This window comes from Mastigoproctus giganteus, chromosome 2, assembly GCF_048544385.1.
Source record: "Mastigoproctus giganteus isolate SK-2022 chromosome 2, ASM4854438v1, whole genome shotgun sequence".
NCBI classification, from domain to species: Eukaryota; Metazoa; Arthropoda; class Arachnida; order Uropygi; family Thelyphonidae; genus Mastigoproctus; species Mastigoproctus giganteus.
The window spans coordinates 262,704,967-262,722,325 of NC_143576.1; the positions used below are offsets into that span (position 1 = coordinate 262,704,967).

General features: G+C 38.6%; 1 protein-coding gene across 1 annotated transcript in view; it reads left to right on the forward strand.

The window, feature by feature from the left end:
* The window catches only part of LOC150090443 (integrin beta-PS-like), a 268,161-nt gene that overhangs the window by 137,378 nt on the left and 113,424 nt on the right, over positions 1–17,359 (forward strand). Inside the window, exon 14 of the mRNA XM_090389885.1 lies at positions 12,398–12,449. Within this exon, the coding sequence (XP_090246011.1) occupies positions 12,398–12,449 (52 nt within the window). The remainder of the gene's footprint in view (positions 1–12,397; positions 12,450–17,359) is intronic.

The window sequence follows — 17,359 nt, forward strand, 5'->3', positions numbered from 1 at the left end:
CTTCTGTCCAAATCAGATGGTTCTGTTGTCACTTCAGCCAAGGATATAGCTGACCTGCTAGCATCCCATTTTTCTTCCAACTCATGTATTAATGATCTTGGTAAAACACCTACCACCATTCCCGACACGCTCCATTCAATGCCTCCTGTGGTCGTCCATCAAAAGGATGTCAGAAGGATTTTGACGAATCTTGATGCTAAGAAAGCTCCAGGTCCCAATGGTATTTCTGCACTTGTTCTCAAAAGCTGTGCTCCTGAACTTACTCCTATTCTTTGCCGCCTTTTTTCACTTTCTTATTCCAAAGGTGTATTTCCTTCTGCTTGGAAATTTGCTCGTATCCAGCCAGTTCCTAAAAAGGGTGACAAATCCTTCCCATCCAATAATCGTCCCATTGCAATTACTTCTACTCTTTCTAAAGTAATGGAGAAATCAATTAACCGCCAACTCTTAAACTACCTAGAAACCTTCCATCTGATCAACGATCGCCAGTATGGACTCCGTCAGTGTCAATCCACTGGTGATATTCTGGCTTATGTTACCAATTTATGGACTAATTCAATGGAAAAGTTTGGTGAAACATAAGCAGTTGCTCTTGACATCTCAAAGGCTTTCAATCGTGTTTGGCATAAAATCTTCTAAACAAGCTTCCATCTTATGGTTTGCCAACTGTTTTTTGTAATTGGTTATCCAGTTTTCTCTGTGTTTGCTCACTGAGGGTGATGGTAGATGGCTCTCTGTCTTCTAACTTCTCCACTAATGCCGGTGTTCCCCAATGTTCAGTTCTTTCCCCCACTCTTTTCTTCTTATATATTAATAACCTTCTTCCATTGACTGGAAATCCTATCCATATTTTTGCTGATGATAGCACATTGCATTCCACTTTCCATTTTGAGAAATCTTGTCTTGCTCAATCAGCTTCAACTTCTCGAAAATCTGCTACCAATTCCTTAAATGCCGATCTCCCGGTAATTCTCCCACTGGAGTATCTGGAGATCTTCTCTTATGCTTATCTTTGGTGACACTCCGATTTCTAGACAAAATGATATATCTCTTTTGGGGATTACCCTGACTTCTAATCTCTCTTGGCACAAGCACATTACAAATATTGCTTCCTCTGCATCTAAAAAACTTGGTTTTCTCTTTTGCTCTCGGCGTTACTTTTCTTCCAAACAGCTATTCTCTGTTTGCAAATTGCAAATCCTTCCTCCCCCCCCCCACCATTGAATATTGTTCCCACATCTGGGGTTGTGCCCCCAAAACCTCTCTCAGGCTTCTTGAGTTCATTCAGAAGAGGGCAGTTAGGTTAATTAATGGTTCATCTCTAACAGAGTCTCTCCACTCGCTGTCTCATAGACGTACTGTTTCTGCTGCATGTCTCTTCTACAGATATTTCCATGGGCGCTGTTCTTCTGAATTGGCTTCCATAATTCCCGCTCTCTCTTTCAAAACAGTCCGAACACGTGCTGCCACCAACCAACATCCATTTACTGTCCAACTTCAAACTCACAGAACCAACTTTTCATCTTCCTCGTTTATTCATTCAACTGCCATTTTCTGGAACAACCTTCCTTCATACATATTTCCTAAAAATTACAGTCTACAGAAGTTCAAGTCCAATGTCAACAAATATCTTCTTTCGTCTTCTCAACCTCCAACCCAAGCACGGTAGTAATACCTCGCGTGTTTAGGGTTTACATAAAAAAAAATATATATATATAAATTCGAAATGGTACTTAAAAATCATCTTTAACTTATGTATGTATATCCTTTAATTTTTATTTGTATTGTTAACATTTCATATTCTTAGGTCATTTTCACTTCTAAGAAGTTTCCCCCTTATAAGAAGTTCTAAACCTCCAATCCCTTGTAAAACTTCTTAATAAGGTTCAAATGTATGCTTGTTAATTGCGATTTACCTAATATACAGATAAACCTTGCTTAGCAACATTTAATCGTAATGGTATTGAAAAATACTACAAAAATATTAGCATTTGTAGAATCATATGATGCAAGGAAGCAAGCTTATGCAGTATCAGCCAAAAAAAAAAAAAAAACCTCCTATTTTACCCCTCCATTCGTTCCAAATGCCTGTGCAGCTCAGCCTTAAATTTATTTTGCCTATCAACTTCCACAACAAAAGATGAAAGTCTGTTCCACCAATCAACCATCTGCTGGCTAAAGGGAAATTGTTGCACATCTATTCTGCAACTGTCTTTCCTCAATTTGAATCTTGCCCCCTGAGGTGGTGCATCCGTAGCCAGGTGGGCAGTGCATAGCACACGCTTATTAGACCGGGGTTCGAGCCCGTGACCACCAAATACGGAGGATGCAGAAAGGTCAGGGAATGACCACCACATATCCCCAGAGCAATATGGCCTTAGTTGCTAATGCTCCTGAAATCCAAATAACAACAGCCCCCTCAGGTTCTTAATCTCAGCAAGAGGAAGAATCCCATCAGCATTCAGCTTGCTCAACCCATTCAAGGCCTTATACACCTCAATCAGATCACTTAGCTGGTGCCTACTCTCTAGGCGCTGGAGAGAGATATTTATAACAAGATCTTAAAATATTTTTATTAATCATTGTTGTGATGTTTGCCACCAAACTGAAGGATCTATAACTATTTTCATTTGGTCTGTATTTACATAATATTTTTATTGATTTCACTTTGATAGCCCCTTTTAAAATTGTTTCAAAATGCTTATGAAATGAAAAAGCAGCATGGAATTCATGCTGGTTTTTGAAGAAAAATTACCATGGACTGGGAGAGCCAGTACTGGATATGCAAAAAAAGAAAGGGCAGAGAAAAAAAGCTGCTTTGACAATGTTGAGAAGGCTGATATGGTCAATTTTCAATCACATGGTGAAGATTAATAACAATCAAAGACACAGCAGAAGCTTGTGCCTGTTTAGAAGCTGTAATGTTTATCTTTGCTGAGAAGAATAAAGACATGCAAATGTGTAGCAAAGTTAATAGTATCATGCAGACATAAAATAATATTATAAAATATCAGTGTAAATACATCATAGGTTAGCTCATAAAAGTAAACTACAATTACTTTTATTTTATGAGCTAACTATGGTGTATTTACACTGATATTTTATAGTATATTTAAGCCCATATCATATTATGCCTTGCACATTTATATTTTAATATAAAATAGTATTATACAGATGCTACTTACTGCACAATTGTACAAAGAGAAGAAAAAAATGTAGATATCAATGTACCTATAAACTTATAATTTAAATAAACTGAACCACATATGCCCACAAGTGAAGAATCTTCACTGTGACCAAGATATGTATGTGTGTATATATAAACCTAAGTGAGAATAATGATTAAAAAAAATAATAAATAAATAAAAATGCCAGCAGCACATAGCAAGACAGAAGAGGGAAAATTATGAAATTATACGTAACGATCAAACCAACAGGGAGGGAAGAGAATAAAATTATTGCACAAACTCTCCAAGATAATTTAGAAAGTCTAAATACAAAGATAATAAAATATAATCAATTAAATTTTGAATAGCCAATTAAATGAAATTTAACAGTGCCCCCTCTGACAGACACCAGGTACAAATTTATGTGAAATATCACGAGCAGAGATGTGAACAACTACAATAAAATAAAACAAAAGCAGAAATAGACTGACCATTATGCCCCATCTCAACAGAGGACCACAAGGCCAGTAATGGTCAGGGAATCGCTGCATTTCGATTGCTAGACAAATCGCCGCAAAGGCGAATCGATCGAAAGATCAGTCCACCATCCGATCCTCAGATCAAACTGCCAATGCAGAGGACTTGAATAGCGGTGGTCCTGATGCAGCGAAAATTAAAAATAGGACAGATATAAGCACTCAAATGCAAAGCCACACCACTGACAAAAGTAAACGTAACCAGATTATAGAGGCAAAACATGAACTATGGATGGCAGCAGAGGCGCAGCATTAGCAAATCAGCCGACTACTGTCATGTGATATACTTATATTTGAATAATGTTTGAAATAATTGAAAACTGAATCTTACATAAAAAAGGGGTAAAGCATACATCTGCCATCCATAGTTCATGTTTTGTCTATATAATCTGGTTAAGATTACTTTTATCAGTGGTGTGGCTTTGCATTTCAGTGCTTGTATCTGCCCTATTTTTATTTTTGCTGCATCAGGACCACCGCTATTCAAGTCCTCTGCATTGGCGGTTCGATCTGGGGATTGGATGGTGGACTGATCTTTCGATTGATTCGCCTTTGCGGCGATTTGTCTAGCGATCGAAATGCAGCGATTCCCTGACCATTATTGGCCTTGTGGTCCTCTGTTGAGATGGAGCATAATGGTCAGTCTATTTCTGCTTTTGTTTTATTTTATTTTATTGTATTACTTACATCTCTCCTTGTGATATTTCACATAAATTTGGACCTGGTTCCCCTCAGAGGGGATGCCGTTAAATTTCATATAATTCGCTATTCAAAATTTAATTGATTATATTTTATTATCTTTGCATTTAAACTTTCTAAATTATCTTGGAGAGTGTCCGCTGTAATAATTTTCTTTTCCCACCTTGTTGGTGTGATCGTTACGTATAATTTCATAATTTTCACTCTTCTGTCTTGTCATGCTGCTGGCATTTTTATTTATTTTTTTTTAAATCATTATTCTCACTTAAGTTTATATCTCAAGCATCATGTAGAGGAAAATGCTTCTTGCTGCCTCTGATGTATGCTTTACCCCTTTTTTATGTAAGATTCAGTTTTCAGTTATTTCAAACATTATTCAAATATAAGTGTGTATACAGGATGATTCACTACCAGTGCGACAAACTTTCAGGAGGTGTAGGGGGCACAAAGATGAATCGGAATCACATAGCATTGCAGGGTCTGAAATGCCTTCGTCATGCAGTAGAGGACGTTGAACGGGAGGTCGTGTGAACAGCGATCCCGCTGGAAGTCAGCATTTGCGAACCATTTCTGTTGAAGAAACCAAGTAGCAAAAGTCCTCCAGAGTGGATAATCCGCAGGCTCCAATGATTGGATGCATTGCAGATGGTATGAACTCATTTGGTTTGTTGACAGTATCCTCCATACAGTGGATTGGGAAATACCCAATCGTTGGCCTATCGCTCGAGTACTTGTACTCGGATTGCCTTCTGCAAGACATAGGACATTCTTCTCATTGTCTGGCGTCCTCGTCGTTCGCTCTCGATTCATGGTACCTCTCCTGAAACAACCAGTCTCACATAACCTTCTCATCATACGATTAAAATCATATGATGAGGAGCATGCCTGTGCGGGAAACATTCCTGGTACAGGCGCAGAGCGGCGCGCCCATTACAGTCCACAGCTCCATACGCGAGGTGCATGTCGGCCAGTTCAACGTTTGAATACTCGTCCATCCTACTGCCTCGGGAACCGGTTCGCAAATGCTGACTTCCAGCGGGATCGCTGTTCACGCGACCTCCCATTCAACGTCCTTTACCGCATGACGAAGGCATTTCGGACCCTGCAATGTTATGTGATTCCGATTCGTCTTTGTGCCCCCTACACCACCTGCAAGTTTGTCGCACTGGTAGTGAATCACCCTGTGTATGTGTGTGTATATATATGCGCGCGCACACACACACACAGTGTGTGTGTGTGTGTGTGTGTGTGTGTGTGTGTGTGTGTGTGTGTTTTTTTCTCTTCCATTTTATAGACCTGATGGATTGGATAATTCTGTGTTAAATAAGCCAGCAATCCATGCAGTTTCAGTTTTCTCTTATTGTTATATTGTTTTAAGGGCACAAAAGGTGATATTGTTGTAACACGTTGGCTAATGATATTAAGAGTAAGAGACTGACGGAATTACTTAACAAGTACAGGTCACTGTCAAAAAAAAGCCGTGAATTAGGGATGTATTTGAAAGTGTCTGCAATTCTGGCCAGAAACTATAGGAGGGAGTATATGATGAGAGACTTATCGATCAATTCAGCCCTGGAGAGATTTTGCAAGGATCAATGGGTAGAATTTTTCTCAGCCTGCTCTGTGCTTGTTAACAGGAGAGACTGCTTCTACAGGGATCGGATACGCTTAAATAGAAAGGATGCAAGAATATTTGCTGATGCTATCGAGGCAATGTTAGGTGGGTCAGAAAACTTCTAGCTTATGGGGGATACACAGCCTAATAGGTTAACAGTAGCCGCTGGCAGAGGTGAAAGTGATTCTTGCACTGCTTCTGTTGGAATGAGCAGCAGAATATTTCAGAGACTACTGGGAGTCATTGCAGTACAAGTAAACACATGGGTTGTTATAGGGTAGCTAACAATAGGAAGAGGTGCATGTATACTTGCATGTATACCAGTGCGAGGAATTTGGTAAATAAATTTGATGAATTTGAGGTGTTGGTCAAAACATCAAAGGCAGATATTGTTGGGATATCAGATACGTGTGATACTACATCTCTGATATCCCATAAGGAATGGAGAACAGGAATTTGGGGAGTACGATGTGTACAGGAAGGATAGACAGGATAGGAAGGGAGGAGGGGTTATGATATTGGTTAAGAAACACAAAATCCAAGGAAGTGCATCCAGTCGACATCGCTGGACAGGGCAGTGTCAAGTCAGTTTGGTGTGACCTAAGCACTGGGGGATCAAACTTGAGAGTAGGAGTGTGATATAAGCCTAATGACTCTGATGAGTATAATAAAAAAACTGTACAGGGAAATAGTGTGGGCGAGTGAATCAGAGTGTGTTATAATGGGAGTTTTTAATTTTTCCGGATATTGACTGGATTTGTGGGTTGGTCACTCACAGACTAGCAAAGCTTTTGTGGATTTATTGGATGATGGTTTTCTACATCAGCATGTTCAGGAGGCAACTAGAGGGAGTAATACTCTTGATGTGATTATCAGTAGTGATTCTTCATGCATTAAGAATCTGCAGATAAAGGAACCACTAGGTGACAGTGATCACAGTGTGCTGAATTGGGATTTACTCAAAGAGGTAACTACCATCAGGGGTAAAGGGAGGGGTTTTTGCTTTCGTAAAGGTGACTACGGAGGTCTGAGAGTGTATTTAAATTCTATACGGTGGGACCAACTGATGATGTTACCAACATCAAATTCAAAATGGGAAGCATTCAAAGAATTAATCTTGGAATCTACTAGGCTTTACATTCCAACTAAGAAATATTGTTCAAGAATTAGGCCTAAATGGATGTCAGATTAACTAATGAGGCAAGTAGCAGAGAAGAAAAATGCATGGTATAAATATAAATCAATGGGTGCCATGGAAGCCTATGATAGATAGAAGCTGGTCTGTAACCAAGCCACAAAGGAGATTAGTCAGGCAAAGGCAGATTATGAGAAATCTTTGGCAAAGGATACAAAGAAAAACAGCAAAGAGTTCTTTACTTATGTAAATTCTAGAAGGAAAGGGATGATTAGTGGCCCACTGGATATTGATGGTTCAGCTGTTGATGATCCTGCTCAGGTGGCTAACAAGCTAAATGAGTATTTTGCTTCTAAATTCACACATGAGGAGTTATTCAGGGATGGGAATGTCAGGGGTGAATTGAACTTTGGCAGTGAACTAGATGATTTTGTAATAACTGAGAGGAAAGTGGATGAGAAATTGTTGAAGATAAACATAAACAAGTAATATAAAAAAAAATTTTTAAAGTCAATTCCTACTTAGGTCAACAAAGAAAAATTTTATTTTAGTTACTTTTTATGAAATAATTACAATTAATATAAATATGTATATACATATGAAAGAATCACAATATTAAGTGGCAAAATAGAAAGCGAATTTCCTTGCAATTTTCCATTTTCCTTTCTATATATGGTGTTGGACTATTATTTTTATTCACGTTTCATTTTCCATTTTGTTCCCTCCTTGACTCAGACTAGAACCCAGAATGAAAAAAGAATCTGAAAAAGAAATTTTTTTCCAGCGATCTATACGCTTCGCCACTGACGGTATTTATTCCTAAATTTATATCCTGCTAAATATCTTATATAAGAGAAATTTTTTTCTCCCATATAAAACTAAAATTAATTAAATTTAATTAATGAATTAATATTTAAAAATCTGTATTAACATCAAGTGTCATCCACTACAAGTTTAAAAAAATGTTTTTGAACTTGAGTGGATGAATAACAAAAATTTATCAAAAAATTATTGATTTTCGCAAGAATTGAACTCGCATTCTTCACCTTCACGTGAAAAATACTGAAATCCTTGCATTTTACCGATTGAGCTACTGCCTGTTGATTTCAATTTTATTCCTAAATTTATATCCTGCTAAATATCTTATATAAGAGAAATTTTTTTCTCCCATATAAAACTAAAATTAATTAATTAAATTTAATTAATGAATTAATATTTGAAAAACTGTATTAACATCAAGTATCATCCACTACAAGTTTAAAAAAATTTATTTGAACTTGAGCGGATGAATAAAAAGTATTTTATTAACGATTGAAAATTTGAACAAGATATGTAAATATATATAGGGAGAGTGGGAACTAATAGTAGGAATTGAAAAAGGCACCGGGGTGGATGGGATCTATTCAGTTATATAAAAGGAGGCAGCAAAGGAAGTAAGCAAACCCTTAGCCATAATTATGAGAGCTTCCTTGGACTCAGGGGAGGTACCCATGGACTGGAGATGCACAAATGTGACCCCAATTCACAATGGAGGATCAAAGGGCGACACAAATAATTATAGACCTGTTATTTTAACTTCTGTTCCAGGGAAATTAATGGAGGCGCTGGTTAAAGAATCACTGCAGGATCATCTAGACAAGACTTCAGTTATAGCTCGGACAATTCATTGGATACTATGATGTGGTCACAAAGGAACTGGATGCAGGGAATAACTTTGATCTCATATATTTGGATCTTAGAAAGGCTTTTGATACTGTTGCACATGGAAGACTGCTGCAAAAATTGGAGCAGTGTGGCATTGGAGGCAAATTTCTGTTATGGATAAAGGGATGGTTGGGTGGGAGAAGACAGAGTGGTAATCAATGAACACTGCTAATCGTGAACTAATGTTATTAGTGAAGTCCCTCAGGATTCAGTGTTGCGTCTATTGTTGTTTTCTGTATTTATAAATGATATTGATGATGATATATCAGGCCTAATGTCCAAGTTTGCAGACAATATGAAGGTTGGCAGGGTTGTTAAGGACACTAATGACAGTATGCTGCTGCTGCAACAGGATCTAGAAAAGTTGAGCAGATGGGCTGAGAATTGGCAAATGAAGTTTAACATTGACAAATGTAAAGCAGTAACCCCAGAGTAACGTATCAACTCTGAGGTACTACACTGACAGTAGTAGAGAATGAAAAGGACCTGGTGGTAATTGTGCATTCAGATATGAAGTTTTCTGAGCAGTGCAGACAGTCTGCAAGAGTAGCTCATGGTGTCTTGTCAATGATATACAGGAATTTTTCAGCAGGAATAAGGAGGTAATTATTCCCTTGTATACGGCAATGGTCAGGCCACAGTTTGAGTATTGTGTACTGTTCTGGAGGCCTCATTTTAAAAAGGATGTAGAGCTTTTGGAACAAGTACAGAGAAGGGCAACAAGATTAGTGAATGGAACGAAGGGTTGCTCTTATGAAGAAAGGCTTAAGTTTTGCAGATTACAGTGTTTAGAGACTAGGCACCGGCGTGAATTAAGGTGTATAAAGCCTTGAATGGTTTGAGCATGCTCAATGCTGATGGGATTCTTCCTCTTGCTCAGAATAATCACCTGAGATGGCATAAATTCAAATTGAGGAAAGACAGTTGTAGGATAGATGTGTGGAAGTTTTCCTTTGGCCAGCAGGTAGTTGATTGGTGGAACAGACTTCTGTTTTTTTTATGGAAGTTGAAAGCCTAAAGAAATTTAAAGCTGAACTGGACAGGTATTTGGAATGAACGGAGTGGTGAAATAGGAGCAACATTTTTTTTTTTTTTTGGCTGATGCTGCTTAAGCTTGCTTTCTTGCATTGTATGCCTCTACTAATGCTAATGCAGCTGAGCTTTAGTTATTGTTACAAAATTTAATTCTTAAATTTTTTTCAAGGAATGCATATATGATTGGAACAGTTGTATATGTAAAAAATGTATTAGATAGTATGAATCAGAGCTGTAATACTCAATATGTTCTACGTTGATAATAATATTAGAAATTAACTCCTCTTATTAATTTCTAATGCAAAAAATGTCCATTTACTTAACAATACTTTGCTTAACTCAATTTCAAGAAGTCCAACCCTGCTATTAAATGAAGTATATGTGTATACTATTTATGTTTTCATTATTAATGTGAGCCCCACTGGCCAAATGCCATATGGGGGCATTATTTAAGAAGTGTACTGCAGGACCCCGTTATAACGCGGTTCGCTTTAAGCTGATTCACTATAACGCTGTTCATATATTATAACCCGTATCTGACTATAACGCTCTTTTACAGATTGCATTTTTGGCATATTTAACGAAATCGTTTCATTTGATGGAGTCAATAGCTTGAAAATGAATAGCAAAACAGCATTAAAACGTTTCCCACGCTCAGTGAAATTTTCTTGCACGCTAATTTAATTGCAGTACAGTGACTTGTTACATATTACCGAGATCAACATTTTAAAAAATGATCAAGTATATTGCTTGTAATATTTGCGTTATATGCATTTATCCGAAGTCTAGTTATCACTCAGTACAGTATTAGACATCATGCGTAACGGACAGTTTACTTGAACATGTATCATAATTAATGCAACCAACGCAGTTACATTTTCGAAGAGTTAATAATGGCCGATAAGAATGAAAAAGCAACAACGTCTGGATGTAGTACGAAGACTATAAATGTAAGAAAAAGACTGAATTTGAAAATTAAATTAGACATTTTGAAGCGAATCGATTCTGGTCAAAGACAAGCGGATGTGTGCCATAATTTAAGATTTGCAAGTTTAACTGTAAGAACAATTATAAGAAAATAAAGAATTAATTTTAGCAGCAGGAAAAATAGCTGTTCCACTGCAAGCAACTAGGGGTAGGCCGGCTATTAGGATTGAAATGGAAAGACTTTAACTAATTTTATTGAAGATAATATCCAGTGCAGAATTCAGTTGTTAAATATTATAAAAAAGAGAAAGAGAGAGAGAGAGATTAGCCAATATAATGATCTGAAGAAAACTCACCAAAAAAAAAAAAAATGTGGAACCATTTAAAACTTGTAAGAGCTGGTTGAATAGATTTAAAATCCAGGGAGAAGCCGCAAGTGCAGATCAAGGAGCCGAAACTTTCAAAAAAGAACTTGTTAAAATTATTGAAGAGGGGTATTATGTGTTATACTTCTCAACAAGTTTTTAACATAGATGAAGCAGGACTTTTGTGGAAACGAATGCCAGATTTCAAAGCGGCGAAGGATCGGTTGACTTTATTGTTGGGTGGTAATGCTGCGGGGGTTTTAAAATTAATACCCCTTTTAGTTTATTTGGAAGAGGGCCAAAGTTCAACCCAAAATTGACACATTTTTCATGATTAAATTTATCAATTAAATTAAATCAATTTAGATCAGTTAAATTCATGATTTTAATTGGAATTTTAAGTTTAATTTTGAAACGTAAGTAGTTACCACATAATTATATACATATGTAATGCAGAATATTTTATATGTACAAATATTTGAATATTAAATATTTTGACTGACATTTGTACATCTTTTCACTACCGTTTATTAGGATTATGAAATATCCTATGGCACCGACCGCAACTCACAAATACATATGTTACCTTATGGGAATGCGGCGCTCGCTTAGCGCGGATTCACTTAGCACTCTGTTTTTCCAGAACAAATTATCAGCGTTAAGCAGGGATCACCTGTATATATTTCTTTTCGACAAAAGAAATATAGACTTTTGTCGAAATTTTTATTTCGACAAAATAAATTGATATTTATTTATTTAATTTGAGAAAATAGTGGCTGCAGCTGTTTTCTTAAATAAAGTAATAATTTTTTAATGAAACAATAAAATTGCCCTTCAGTAAAATACATTCTGCAGCATATGAAAGATTACCCTTGAATATACTATAAATATATTCTTAAATATATATACTAGATCCTCCATAGCCAACTGGTCGGGAGTGGGAATGCAGTAGCACACGCTCTTTAAGTAGGCCAGGGTTCAAGCCCCTGACTGCTAAATACGGTCGATCTGCCAACCTGCACTGGACCAGCGTGGCAGTTTATGGTTTCATTCCCTCAACATAAATCATTGAGGAGGCTTCCTTCCATACTGCGTTGGGTTGATAATGGCTGCAGTTTACCTTTTTTTATAGGAGTATATTTCATTTCATATACAAGCACTTTGCTGCCCATTTTTTAAAGCACTAATGGCAAATTTGTATATTTTTGTAATAGGCATGAAAGAAAGGAAACTTATGTTTGTGAAGGACTTCAGGTTGGAACAACTGTAAGTTTAATGAAGCATATTTAAAATTATTTGTGAATTTTATTTCCCTAATTTTTCTCTGACAAGATGATTTATTCATGCCATTTTATTCATCTGCAGTTTTCAAGAAACCAATGTTTAACGATCAACTGAATGTGATAGTTAAACTGAAATTAAGCATCACATTGATAAAATTATCAGTCGTGCAACATGCCTTAAGTGGAGAGCGAAACAGCATTTACATTACATCTCAGATAAGATCACAACCAACAGCAAAGTATGTAAAGACCATTGTGTACTCCCTGCTTCTCTATGGAGCAAAGGTCCGAGTGTCAGTAGCACCTCCTGAAATGGGTAACTCACAAACACAGAAAACCTCCACAAGTCTGCAGTGGCCCTGGCCCTGGGAATACCCAGGCTGCCCTCTTATCATTGATTAAAAGTGACTTGTAATCACATCTCCTTTTTCTGGGATTTCAGTGGTTGGAGGATTCTGCCTGCTTGGCTGGCTAAGAGGAATCCCAACAATTTGCTTTCTCCACCTTCACTTCCATCTATCAGATCGCTATTATAAAATCTCAGTCTCACATATCACATGCCCAGCTGCACACCACCCCTTCATCGACCCATACTATAACGCTGATCCTAAGAAAGAACCATCAATTAGTATTAGTAATGACCATATGGTACAAGGAAGCCTATGGTTTATGCTGCACCAGGCAAAAAAAAACCACGCATGTACCCTGTACACGCGAAAGATGTTTTTTGTGTAAACATCTTTGAAGAAATTCATAACCATTTTAAAATCAAACAGCTACAACTGATATCATGAACAATGTAACGTTTTATGCTCGTGCCCCACTACTTACACTACCGAATCAATGTTAGTGACATGTTAGCGTCATATTTCAGTCCGAAATATTTAGTACAAACGATATGTTTTTTGCACGTGCCCCCTGCTTACTCTACTGAATCAACATTTGGAAGAGGTTAGGCCAATAGCCTAATTACCCATTTGATTGTAATTGTAGCCATTTGCTGAATAGTATGATTACAATAATATAAGTATCTGCATTGTTACAATCTGCATTTTTGGTACATTCCATTGTTAGGTGCCTAGATGTTTTCACATCAATAATTTTCTAAGTAGTAGTGAAAGGGACTGAATGCCACGCTGCTATAACCTCTGTGTGCAGCGTTACCAACTCGCGCTTGTACGTTGTTGAGTATGTAAATAAGACAAACCGAGGGATCGGCAATTTGCAGCAACAGATCATGACGATCATGAACAATCACCCAAAGTTCGACATTGTCGAAATCACCAGAAAACTATCCATCGAAATGCTCAACAGCATCGAGATCATGAGTCAAGAAGCTGCCTGGTACTTTCTACGTCAGCCCAGGTCGGACAGCTCCACGGTGGTGTTTTACATTCCCACTGTTTGGCTGATCAACAGAGTGAGGAAGTCCAACAAAGAGAACCTTCCAGAGGATTAGTGTGACATATGGAAAGAGAATTGGTTTGACGAATATGAAAAGAGAGACACCACTTGAATGTTACTCTATCGTGCTTTGTCACAAATTACACATGCAGCGCTAACGAGATCTGCAAGAAACGACAGTATCTACGCATAATACACTATCAAAATTATGACTTGGCTCAAGATCTCGAGTAGAAGCACAAGATGGTAATGCTGCACGTTCCATTTCGCAATGAGGAAACAGATGACATATGTCAAGATCTATGACGAGAATGAAGAGCTCATACTAGAACAGCGTAAATTTTATGAATCTGACTCGGACATTCGCAAAACGATTGAAATATGTAAGACGATATGTCCAGATAATGACAGTGACACCGACGAAGCATACGGTTATGACCTGCATAGCCTTGTAACATGACTGCAAGAAGAAGAAGAAGAAGACCCCTTTCAAAACTTTTACAATCATCCAAGCAGCGAGATGAACAAGCTACTAAAGCTCACCACGCTCAACCAACTCTGCACAATTGTAGAGAAATGCGAAAACTTGATGACCAATGAGAACTTCTGCAACTTAATGAGAATGGCAATGACAAGCAAAAGATTCTACTCATGCATGTAATTTTGAGTTTGTTATCTCCCAATCACAAACATATTCAAATATTCTTGACCAGCCCAGCTGGTTGCGGATAAACATTTATGATTCACCTCTTGATGGAAATATACAACCGTTTCAGTAATACAGACAGTACTGTAACGGCTACATTACATGCACTTTGACTGGTAAGGCTGCCATTGCGATAGATTGAACTGCTGTGTGCACGCTGCCCTCAAGATATCCATTTATAGAAATCTGCTTCTGTCGGTGGAAGTCGCACAACAATACAGATCACTGTTTAAGTATGTCAAGCTAATAATCGGTGCTGAGTGGTTATCACAAATGGACGCAAGGTTAAAACAGATAATTGGAAATGTCGACAGGAGCTTCGATGGGCAGGACATGCTCCTAATCGGGGACTTGTGTTAGCTACCTCCAGTTCGAACCACCCTGGTCTATAAACATAAAGCAGCGTATCGCCGGCCCCATTCCCTGGCTCGACCTCAAATACTACAAACTCAGTCAAGTTATGTGCCAATTGAATGTTACATTCCCATCCGTGTTAACCAAAATCGGTAACAGATCTAAATTAGATCAGAATGATCAAGAACTTATCGAGTCCCATTTCTTCGCTCGAGAGGAAGCCGATCGCCTCTTTCCAAACGGTATATGACTCTACTTGCGAAATAATTCCATCAATGAGTACAACCGCGCAGTCCTCGGGGCTGCAGAGGAAAAGGTGGAATCAGTCGCACAAAACTTCATGGGTTGCATGAACACTGTGGCTCGAATTTAACACCTTGGCTAAGATCAGAAAGTCAGCTAGCAAAAAGGCAGTGAGATACAAGCAAACAACATCAATCATGCAACCGTGCCGCTCACAAGATGAACCATGAGTATATCATTGAACAACAACCACACAATCTGTGCCAAAAGAAATCCCCTTCCTCTCATATCAGCTTGTGCAATGATGATACACAAGTCACAAGGCAGCACATTGATACGGTGGTTTACGAGTATGAAAAGGGGCATGAACAGCAGCAGGTTTATGTTGTGCATCACTGACATCGGTGGACTTTACATTGTCTCGCTGACCGGCAACAAGAGATTCTACCACATCCTGAAAAACGCTGCATCCACCATCAATCTACAAAATGACTTTAGTAGGTTTGCGACTAATTGGCTACAAACAAGACAGGACAACCTGCTCCAATTCATCCATGATAGGAAGGAACTCTCAGTTCTCTCAATCAACTGCCAATGCCTACAGGCACACCACGCCAGCCTCATTGACACTGTTACACACCAATGGCAAATCTTGCTGCTATCTGAGATTTGGTTAGAAAATAACGAGAGTGTCAGTACCCCAAACTTCATTTGTGTGGTTCATTTCAAGCGTGAAACCAAACAGACAGCTGTGGTCGCAATATATCGTAACAAGAAAGACTAGGGACAAAATTAGATGTCATCTATTGACAAACAACTGGTCCGACAGTCACTATTCGGCTTGTTAGCAATATATGTACAGCGGAGTGCCTTTTACCCAATGGTCAAGTGATATTTACAGCGGTTGTCTATATTTCTCCTAACATTGATATACAATATGTAATTGACTTCATTCATTTTGCTTTTCTCCTGTACTCGATTATTATTATAATTAGCCATATGGCACAAGGAAGCCTGAGTCTTTTGCTGCACCAGCCAAAAAAAAAAAAAATTCTGAGTTTCCCACAGAGAGAGAAGTAGAAGGAAATCACAAAGAAAGAGAAGAATGATGATATCCAGCTCAGGACCCTGGGTGTGCCAAACCCATACTCACCAGATGTGAGCCCCTATGGTTAATTCAAGGTCCAGCACTGTTTAAGAAAGATTTACATAAAATACCCATGATCATGAGTAGCAATTTCAACTTTAACTTCGGATTGGAAGAAACTAAACCATTAATTACTTTCCTGCAAGAAATGTTCGATCTCACAATGAACACTGATCCCTCAATCTCAACTACAGGATTGGGTACATCAATCGACGCTGTTTTTAAGAGGTTTTTAGATACACCGATGAGCCAAAACATTATGACCACCTACCTAATATGATGTTGGTCCTCCATGTGCAGCCAAAACAGCTTTTACCCGGCCGCGGCGGCGCCTCCGTAGCCAGGTGGGCAGGAGCAGTAGTGCGTAGCACACGCTTCTTGATTAGACCGGGGTTCGAGCCCGTGCCCACCAAATACGGAGGATGCGGAAAGGTCAGGGAATGACCACCGCATATGCCTGGAGCAATATGGCCTTAATTGCTAATGCTCCTAAAAAAACAAATAACAATAACCCGGCCGAGGCATGGACGCTATTCTAAATGTGTCTTGTGGTATCTGGTACCAGCACATAACCAGCAGCTCCTTTAACTCCTGTAAGGTCTGTGGTTGAGACCTCCGTAACCAAGTTGGCAGGAGCAACAGTGCGTAGCACGTGCTTCTTGATTAGACCAGGGTTCGACCCCGTGACCACCAAATATGGAGGATGCAGAAAGGTCAGGGAATGACCACCACATATCCCTGGAGCAATATGGCCTTAGTTACTAATGCTCCTAAAAACCAAATAACAACAACTGTGGTTGAGATGCCGCAGATCAGAGTTACTGTTCCAACACAAGCTTGGTGGGATTGATGTCTAGGGAATTTGGAGGCCAGGGCAATACCTGGAAGTCTTCCTCATGTTCCGTGAACCAGCCTTGAACAATCCAGGTGATGTGGCGTGGCACATTATCCTGCTGAAAGACGGCACAGCCAGAGGGGAAGACCATTGTCATGAAAGGGTGTACCTGGTCAGCAATGATGTTTAGGTAGGTGGTGGACA